Source organism: Scylla paramamosain, chromosome 20 (genome assembly GCF_035594125.1).
Source record: "Scylla paramamosain isolate STU-SP2022 chromosome 20, ASM3559412v1, whole genome shotgun sequence".
NCBI lineage: Eukaryota > Metazoa > Arthropoda > Malacostraca > Decapoda > Portunidae > Scylla > Scylla paramamosain.
Genome location: NC_087170.1, coordinates 23,481,495 through 23,491,774, shown reverse-complemented (window position 1 = coordinate 23,491,774; position 10,280 = coordinate 23,481,495). Strand labels below are relative to the sequence as shown.

At 40.6% G+C, this 10,280-nt stretch overlaps 1 protein-coding gene and 1 long non-coding RNA gene across 2 annotated transcripts; one reads left to right on the top strand and one right to left on the bottom strand.

Annotated features, from left to right (window-relative positions):
- The first annotated feature begins 2,120 nt into the window (after nucleotides 1–2,120).
- On the top strand, nucleotides 2,121–5,978 carry LOC135110675 (uncharacterized). The gene is made up of 4 exons (XR_010273358.1): nucleotides 2,121–2,692; nucleotides 4,726–4,909; nucleotides 5,005–5,121; nucleotides 5,960–5,978. It is a non-coding gene; the product is annotated as an uncharacterized LOC135110675 (long non-coding RNA).
- Nucleotides 4,916–6,874, bottom strand: LOC135110668 (eukaryotic translation initiation factor 2-alpha kinase 3-like). Its single transcript, XM_064023274.1, has 3 exons — nucleotides 6,618–6,874; nucleotides 5,888–6,073; nucleotides 4,916–5,164 (listed from the first exon to the last, which is right to left on the bottom strand). The coding sequence occupies exons 1-3, from the start codon at nucleotides 6,738–6,740 to the stop codon at nucleotides 4,943–4,945; spliced, it is 531 nt and encodes a 176-aa protein (XP_063879344.1). The 5' UTR covers nucleotides 6,741–6,874; the 3' UTR covers nucleotides 4,916–4,942.
- Nucleotides 6,875–10,280: the final 3,406 nt, after the last annotated feature.

Genomic DNA, 10,280 nt, shown 5'->3' with positions numbered 1-10,280 from the left:
AAATAACCATGAAATATAAATATCTTCAATAAATAACCAGAATAAGGAGTTTCAATTTATATTAAAAAGTTTCTGATACCTTAAAAGATCGCCCTTTTAAATACTTCGATCCTCTTACACTCAATTCTGTCATCTATTGTTTTAATGTCACTTATATTTATTTTCAGCTCCAAATGAAGTGAATGTTTTCGTACCAACGTCTTTTCCTATTTCATCGCTCAGTCTAAATGTTTTGGTACAAATATATTAGCGTATAGTGGTTATTTTCCTAATATTTGTATCTGATTACATGTATAATAATGCAGTAAGCGACATGTATTCATCTCAGGTAGTAAACTTGATATACCGTAGTGAAATAGTATTCGTCTTTTATGTAAACACACCGGATTGTGTTAAAATATTACGAAAATCAGCAAAATTCTAGTATTTCGTTCAAAATTTACGTTCAGAGGCCGGTTGTAAACAATGTAGCTTTTAATAGACATCTTAGGCAAACCTGTGTTTTCTTAAATATTTATTCTATTATTATATTGCAAAACTTTTCCGAACAGTGACTCCATTTTTTTGAATATTGATAAACTAAAAAAATGAAATCGGTTGAAACATAATGCAACACTATACATTTGATGATGTCATTGTTAATACTATAAAATTTACAATTTCTAAGCAGGAACAACGTTTTTTAGACACTGAAAGGCATCATTTGGTATGCATTAAAAAGTTACATAATTCCTAGGCAATAAAAAGATAGGCACATTTTCGTTGCTTGGAAATTAATACGAAAAGATATAATTTTGGTAATGTATTGCATTTAAATTTACCCCCCCACTTGACCTCCCCATCACCTCCCAGTCCTTTTACTCCTCCCCATCCCCTCATTCACTCTCCTACCCCCCAAACCCAAAGGGACCCAACCCACCCCTTCCAGCTTTTAGGGGGGACTTCGCTTTTCGGAAATAGATTTTTTCAAATATCTCTTTCGTGTCTCAAGGAATTTTGACAAAATCTTGATAAATGATTGTGAATTGATAGTTTCTAAATATTTATTGTGTTTGAGCAGCGAAATGATCGTGAAATAAAGTGAAATATTACAAAAATCTTGCTCAGAATGCTGGAAATTGTACCATTCAGTTCATTTCGTGACTATTCGGGGTAAATATAGAATATAAGCTGTGGATTAGTGATTGCACATGGCTAATGCAATGCTGGCCACGTCTTGCCACCTGAACAACATTACTACAATGTCTGGTGTACATGATAAGTGTACAGCTTCATCTACACCTTCACGGCTTGTAACCTGACCAATATAACCGTCTCTTCAAGTATCTACAGTACTTCCATTGACTTAGTAATTGCATTCCTTCCATTCACCGCTGTACCAGGATGATAAATTCAGTGTGTATGGTGAGCCAGCAGCGGCCAGCGGGGGAAGGGCAGGGCAGGGTGAGGCAGAGGGTAGCCAAGCCTTGTTGACCACCACACTATTGGCCATCTTGGTACTCTCTGCTCTAAGTCTTTGCCTGATTGCTCTATTCCATCCCACTATTAAAGCCTTACTGTTCTCTACCATCAGAAAGTTATCAATTCGTTTCATAAGAAGAGTTCGTTGATAATTCTAGTGCAGATGACAGCACTTTATACCGAATTAGCGCGTGTGAAAGAAAGAAAGGAACTATAATCTCCTTTTTGTAGATAGGTATAAGTATAGCATGTTTTAGACGCTGGGGAAACATATTATTTGTAATGGATTGATTAAATAGTATAGATAACGGTTAGGTTATTTGGTATTTGTTTATTTTAATGATACAGATATCTCACATTAACATTTTTTTTTTTTTTTTGTTTTCCAATGAATTTATGATATGAATGACATGTTGTGGGCTTATTGCAAGCACTGCCATAGATGTAGGATAGTTATCGCCAAGGAGAATTAAAGGGCTTATAGTATGTGGCCGAATATTTTGGAATTTTATTGTGGAATATTTATGTAATGACGACTAAATGTTTCAGTACACCACAGAAGAAAAAAAAAAAAGCTCCTGCTTACCAAACGCATCCTAAACATGAAACAGAGAGAGGGAAAAAAAAGGAAAAAAAAAAATATAGGGGAAAAAAAAGATGGGTATTCCTTAAATACTTAAATAGTGTATGTGTTCGCCTCACAGTTTCGTGGCGACGGCTTGTGTACACTTCACATTTGTAGATTTGCATGTTTACTTGGGGAGATCAACTAAACGACAATATTTAATCTTCTCGATTTTTTATTACAAGTAACTATTTACCTAATGTTCATATCAGTGCAAAAAAAAATTGTAGATAAAGACGAAGCCAGAGCCAAAAACATCGATTACCATTCTCATCTGTCAAAATATACAACACATATTCCCTCACAAAACTATGAAAAAAACACCTAATAAAATACAAAAAGTATAACAATCTACAAAAATAAGTGACAAGACGTCCTGAAACATTGTAAATAAAACAAATATTTAAACCGCCAGCCATTGTCCATCTTGTCACAGGGAGTGGCAGTGAAGGCGGACCCAGATTTTTGTGTGTTTTCTGTGTACCCACGCCTACCAAGTACTCATCAGGGTCCCCATATGACTTAAACCTCCCCTGGTTGGTGATACAGAAGGCGGAGTGACTGCCACAGACTCCAGGATGAAAGACTGAAATACAAGCTGACCTGGTAAACGAAGGAAGATAAGATGCCATTTTTTTTTTTTTTTTTAGGAAATTTAAACACAAGTGACAAGGAAAACTATAGCATGGCGAACACTCTTGAAAACCACAGTAACTTCAAGTACAGCCTTTTAAATACAGGTAGCAGGGTTCTCAAGGGTGTTTCTCCTGTCAGTAATGCAGAAATATTGTTAATCTGTCACAGGAACCTTAAAAACACCCTTGAAAACCACTGTAACTTTAACTACAGCCTTTTAAATACAGGTAGCAGGGTTCTCAAGGGTGTTTCTCCTGTCAGTAATGCAGAAATATTGTTAATCTGTCACAGGAACCTTAAAAACACCCTTGAAAACCACTGTAACTTTAACTACAGCCTTTTAAATACAGGTAGCAGGGTTCTCAAGGGTGTTTCTCCTGTCAGTAATGCAGAAATGTTGTTAATCTGTCACTAGAACCTTAAAAACATCCTTGAAAACCACAGTAACTTTAACTACAGCCTTTTAAATACAGGTAGCAGGTTTCACAAGGGTGTTTCTCCTGTCAGTAATGCAGAAATATTGTTAATCTGTCACAGGAACCTTAAAAACACCCTTGAAAACCACAGTAACTTCAAGTACAGCCTTTTAAATACAGGTAGCAGGGTTCTCAAGGGTGTTTCTCCTGTCAGTAATGCAGAAATATTGTTAATCTGTCACAGTAACCTTAAAAACACCCTTGAAAACCACAGTAACTTCAAGTACAGCCTTTTAAATACAGGTAGCAGGGTTCTCAAGGGTGTTTCTCCTGTCAGTAATGCAGAAATATTGTTAATCTGTCACAGGAACCTTAAAAACACCCTTGAAAACCACTGTAACTTTAACTACAGCCTTTTAAATACAGGTAGCAGGGTTCTCAAGGGTGTTTCTCCTGTCAGTAATGCAGAAATGTTGTTAATCTGTCACTAGAACCTTAAAAACATCCTTGAAAACCACAGTAACTTTGACTACAGCCTTTTAAATACAGGTAGCAGGTTTCACAAGGGTGTTTCTCCTGTCAGTAATGCAGAAATATTGTTAATCTGTCACTAGAACCTTAAAAACACCCTTGAAAACCACAGTAACTTCAAGTACAGCCTTTTAAATACAGGTAGCAGGGTTCTCAAGGGTGTTTCTCCTGTCAGTAATGCAGAAATATTGTTAATCTGTCACAGTAACCTTAAAAACACCCTTGAAAACCACAGTAACTTCAAGTACAGCCTTTTAAATACAGGTAGCAGGGTTCTCAAGGGTGTTTCTCCTGTTCCACTCATACTGCTCTTCTAGACAGGGTGGAATCAAAAGCTTTTCGTCTCATCAACTCCTCTCCTCTAACTGACTGTCTTCAGCCTCTCTCTCACCGCCGCAATGTTGCATATCTAGCTGTCTTTTACCGCTATTTTCATGCTAACTGCTCTTCTGATCTTGCTAACTGCATGCCTCCCCTCCTTCCGCGGCCTCGCTGCACAAGACTTTCTTCTTTCTCTCACCCCTATTCTGTCCACCTCTCTAACGCAAGAGTTAACCAGTATTCTCAATCATTCATCCCTTTCTCTGGTAAACTCTGGAACTCCCTGCCTGCTTCTGTATTTCCACCTTCCTATGACTTGAATTCCTTCAAGAGGGAGGTTTCAAGACACTTATCCACCAATTTTTGACCACTTCTTTGACCCTTTTATAGGACTGGCATTTCAGTGGGCATTTTTTTTATTAGATTTTTGTTGCCCTTGGCCAGTGTCCTTCCTACATAAAAAAAAAAAAATAAATAAAAAAATAAACAAGAAAATAACAATAAATCTAACTGCATGCCAGGCAGGATAAATAAATAACACAAAAAATAAACAACAAAATAAGAAAAACTTAAAAAATAAATAAATAAAAAAAATAAATAAATAAAACTACCAATTTATATATGAGTCCAGCAATCACAAACACAGGACAACTAAAAGTACACTGAATATTGAATATTAAATATGTATTGCATTTATGTCTTTATATATTTATTGAACTAAACATCACTAAACAGAACCAGAGGGAGAGAAAGCTACTATACGGTGAGTACAGCAGTGATATCTGTGAGTCAACGTCACTGGTTCGCATAACAACACGCATCAAGGCACAGAAAGGTGAGGACAAGTTGCTGTTCTCACGCATCAAGGCACAGAAAGGTGAGGACAAGTTGCTGTTCTCACGCATCAAGGCACAGAAAGGTGAGGACAAGTTGCTGTTTTCAAAAAGTTACATCAAAAACACAAACAAAACAGCTTCACCTCACCAATTCCTCCCATCTGTCTCACCTCATCAGGGAAGTTGTCCTCAAACTTTGGAGGGAAGAGCAGCTCCTCCTTGAGCCGCGTCATGACGGCCAGGCGCTCCATGCCCGTCCCAAAGGGCACCAGCATCTCAAAGAACACCAGGCCCAGTGAGTAGACGTCCACCTTGTAGTCGTACACCTGCCCACTCACCTGACAATAAGAGAGGTGACTGTGTGTGGTGTGGTTAGGTTAGGTTAGGTTAGGTTAGGTTAGTTTACATATTCTTAGGTTAGGTTAGGTTAGGTTACGTTAGGTTACGTTACGTTAGTTTAGGTTAGGTTAGGTTAGGTTACGTTAGGTTACGTTACGTTAGTTTACATATTCTTAGGTTAATTTTGACTTGGTTTAGATCAGTTTTGGTTTAAGTTAGTTAGATTAGGTTAGGTTAGGTTAGGTTAGGTTAGTTTACATATTCTTAGGTTAGGTTAGGTTAGGTTACGTTAGGTTACGTTACGTTAGTTTAGGTTAGGTTAGGTTAGGTTAGGTTAGGTTAGGTTACGTTAGGTTACATTACGTTAGTTTACATATTCTTAGGTTAATTTTGACTTGGTTTAGATCAGTTTTGGTTTAAGTTAGTTAGATTAGGTTAGGTTACGTTAGTTCACATATTCTTAGGTTAATTTTGACTTGGTTTAGATCAGTTTTGGTTTAAGTTAGTTAGATTAGGTTAGGTTAGATTAAGTTAGGTTAGTTTACATATTCTTAGGTTAATTTTGATTTGGTTTAGGTCAGTTTAGGCTGAAGTTAGTTTAGTTTAGGTTTGGTTAGATCAGGTTAGGTTTGGTTAGGGTAATTTAAGTTTAGTTAGGTTAGTTTAGATTTGGTGAGGTTAGTTTAGGTTAATGCAGGTTAGGTTAGACTAGTACCACATACCTGCTCTGGACTCATGTGGAGGCGAATCCCACCACGATGAGTATGCGTGTGTTCAGCGGGGAACCTCTGCAGGTGTGTGGCAGGCGTGTAGGCAGCCTGCTGCTCCTCCTCCTCCGCGATGGTGGTGACCAGGCTGAAGTCACCCACCTTCACTTTGCCCTCCAGGGAGATGATGATGTTGGAGGGCTGCACGAGAGACACAGAGAGAGAGAGAGAGAGAGAGAGAGAGAGAGAGAGAGAGAGAGAGAGAGAGAGAGAGAATTAGTTACAGAGATAAGGAGGGAGAGAAAGATATTGCAAGCCTGTGGGGAGGACAGGAGGAGAGGAGTTTGTAATGGAGGCAGGGAAGGAGGGAGAGGGAGGGAAAGAAACAGAATAAAACAACTATATCAACCAAAAAAAAAATATATATATATACATAAAACCAAAACAAATAAAAGAAAGAAAAATCACTCACTCACAACACACACACACACACACATACAAATAAATAAATACATAAAATGAATAAATAAATAAATAAATAAATAAACGATCAATTCTAACCACCTACAACACTACCAACACACACCCCATAGCTCATCTTAAGATCGCGATGCATAAGATGATTATCACGTACATATTCCACTGCATTGGTTATATCACTGAACATATCCACCACCACCTTAATGTCCCTCTGTGAATTCTGCACCAGCCAATCACACAAGCTTTCCTTCTGACACAACTCCACCTGGATGTAGAGGAAGGTGCGAGGAACAGACTGAGGCTTCATCACCGCTTTCTGCACCCCATCCCTAAGTTTATCAGCCGTGGTGGTGCTCAGACTCAGTGTGCGGGGTCTCTCTCCCTTCATCTGGTTGCCTGCTGGCTAGCTTCCCACTCTCCGTCTCTTCTTGGGTTCCTCTGTAGTGTTTGTTGTGTCTGTGTCCTGTTCTGCGTGGCTTTGCTTGCTGTAGGAGTCTTCAAACACGATGGAGTGGCTTGTGGACTGGTTCTGGCTACAGTTTGATAGTTTCTCCCATGACTCATGACTGTGTGTCTCTTCGGTGTCTCGTAACACACACACACGTACACACACACACACCCTGAAACGTCTCTCAATGTCTCTGTCTGTCTCTTTCTCTCTCTATCTCTGTCAGTCTACCCCTGTCTCTGTCTGTCTCTCTGTCTGTCTAACCCTGCCTCTGTCTCTATCTATCTCTCTCTCTCTGTCTGTCTCTCTCTCTCTTTCTCTCTCTATCTCTGTCAGTCTATCCCTGTCTCTGTCTGTCTGTCTGTCTGTCTGTCTAACCCTGCCTCTGTCTCTATCTATCTCTCTCTCTCTGTCAATGTATGTCTCTCTCTCTCTCTGTCTGTCTCTCTCTCTCTCTTTCTCTCTGTCTGCATCTCTGTCAGTCTATCCCTCTCTCTCTCTGCATCTCTGTCAGTCTATCCCTCCCACTCTCTCTCTGTCTGTCTTTCTGTCTGTCTGTGTCACAAATACTCCCACATAGACACACTCACTTGGTTGGCAGGTTGATCCTCTTGACAGCATCACTCATTGTCATCCAACTTGTTCCATACCTGACACACGACGCCAAACCTGCCCCGCCCCAGATGCTGCACCAGCTCAAAGTCCGTCAGGTGCCTGCAGTAGGGACAGGTGGTGGTGGTGGTGGTGGTAGTGGTAGGGTGGGCTGTATTCTTAAGACTTCTGCCAACACCACTACTTTCAAAAGGCTGTAGTTGAAGTGTCACAGGTTTTTAAGGGTGTTTTTATGGTAATAATGTTAGAGTTACAAGGTTTCTATGTTATTAACACGAGAAACACTACTTTTAAAAGGCTCTAGTTGAAGTGACACAGGTTTCAAGAGTGTTTTTATGGTTGTAATGGTAGATTAACAAGGTTTCTACATTATTAACAGGAGAAATGCTCTTGAGAAAATGGCTACCTGTTTTCAAAAGGCTCTAGTTGAACTGACATGGGTTTTAAAGGTGTTTTTTATGATTATAGTGACAGATTAACAAGAAAATTAATAATAATAATAATAATAATAATAATAATAATAATAATAATAATAATAATAATGAACTCTGGTATCTACAGTCAGCCGCGCCCTCCTCACCTCAACTGTGTGTGTGTGTGTGTGTGTGTGTGTGTGTGTGTGTGTGTGTGTGTCTATCGCTTAGGGAGTAGAGAGCATTATGGAGAGGGAGAGGGAGATGAGTGGCTCAAAGATTGATCCTCCTCCTCCTCCTCCTCCTCCTCCTCTTCCTCCTCTTCCTCCTCTTCATCATCCTCCTCTTCCTCCTCCTCCTTCTCTTCCTCCTCCTCCTCCTCCTCCTCCTCCTCTTCTTCCTCTTCTTCTTCCTCCTCCTCTTCATATTCCTCCTCTTCCTCCTCCTCCTCCTCCTTCTCTTCCTCCTCCTCCTCCTCCTCCTCCTCCTCCTCCTCCTCTCCCTTTTGATCCTCTCCCCTCTTCCTTCTCTCTCTCTCTCTCTCTCTCTCTCTCTCTCTCTCTCTCTCTCTCTCTCTCTCTCTCTCTCTCTCTCTCTCTCTCTCTCTCTCTCTCTCTCTCTCTCTGTGTGTGTGTGTTTGTGTGTGAGGCGTCAGTATGGGTGAAGAGAGCGTTAAGGTGCATACACACTGCGCTGATATTCGTCAGAAGGAAATCTGCGTCAGATAGGTGTGTCTAAAAGGTTGTACAACTCTTCTTTTGTCACCCTAAAGTATATACATAACCTTCCTGTGACAGTAGGTGGGGAAATAGGTGATGAAACTAGCCCAAACTATCCCTTTCGGCGTTTATCACATTTGTTTGAGTTTTTTCTCCAGAAGTAGCAAGCGCTATAGCTATTGCTACTAACTGCTCCTCTTCTTCATCGAGTTCATTTAACATATTTTCATTCATTTTCAATTTTTACAACACAAAATTGGAGGATAAGAAAGAAAGAACGTGCTCACTCCACAATAAAATAAAATCTTTCTGACGTAACATGCATCAGTTAATTAAAAACGTGGTCGCCCCCCCCCTCCCCCCAGGCCAGCACACCAAGCAACCCTCAGGGTCCAAGGCGCCCCTCAAGACACCAGCAGGAGGGGGGCGCCGCGCCTCTGTCAGGACTAGTTTAGTTAAATGCACTATTTTAATATTGAGGGAGGGGGTGAGGGGATGCGCCGACGGAGAGGGGGGAGGCAGCCAGGAGCCCCCCCTCCCTGCCGCACCCCACACCCCCTCTCCTCGCGGGGGTGGCGCCAGTGCCAGCCCCCCCGCCCCCCCCCCCCAGGGGATCGTTTCAGGTCAGGTGGTTAAACACTACCGTCTATCCAGTGGCCCTTGTAGGCTCTCTCTCTCTCTCTCTCTCTCTCTCTCTCTCTCTCTCTCTCTCTCTCTCTCTCTCTCTCTCTCTCTCTCTCTCTCTCTCTCTCTCTGTGATTGTAAGGCGAGATACCAAGGTATACTCGTACACACCACCACCCCTCACACACACACACACACACACACACACACACACACACACACACACACACACACACACACACACACACACACACACACACACACACACACAGTCTAGGCGAGTTAATCTTTATGATAAAAAGAAAGATTCTTCTTAAGAGTAGTTAGTTAAATAAAAAAAATAAAAAGTTAAATAATTCAAACATACACACATTATTATTATTATTATTATTATTATTATTATTATTATTATTATTATTATTATTATTATTATTATTATTCGACTTAGATCCTTGCAAATATTCAAAATGGTGTTTTTTTATTTATTTATTTATTTTTTCTATACATAATACTTAAATAGGTAAGATTCATCGCTAATATTACAATGTGTGTATGTTTGTGTGTACATATGTGTGTGTGTGCGTGTGTACGTGTGTGTGTGTGTGTGTGTGTGCGTGTGTACGTGTGTGTGTGTGTGTGTGTGTGTGTGTGTGTGTGTGTGTGTGTGTGTGTGTGTGTGTTGTGTGTGTGTGTGTGTGTGTGTGTGTGTGTGTGTGTGTGTGTGTGTGTGTGTGTGTGTGTGCGTGCGTGCGTGCGTGCGTAGGTTTATAGCGGGTCTAAGGTACTCCTAAGCGGGTCTTATTTTAACCTCTTCTTCCTCCTCCTCTTCCTCCTCCTCCTCCTCCTCCTCCTCCTCCTCCTCCTCCTCCTCCTCTCTTCCTCTTCCTCCTCTTCTTTTTTATTTTTCAATGTTATTTTTCTTAATTTTTTGTGATTTTTTCTTCGTTCTCCTCCTCCTCCTCCTTCGTCATCTTCCTCCTCCTCCTCCTCCTCCTCCTCCTCCTCCTCCTCCTCCTCCTCCTCCTCCTCCTCCTCCTCTCCCTCGTCCTCTATTTTTTTTACTGATTTTTTAATTAGTCTTCCGTTTCCTTCCTTCGTCTCTCCTCCTCCTC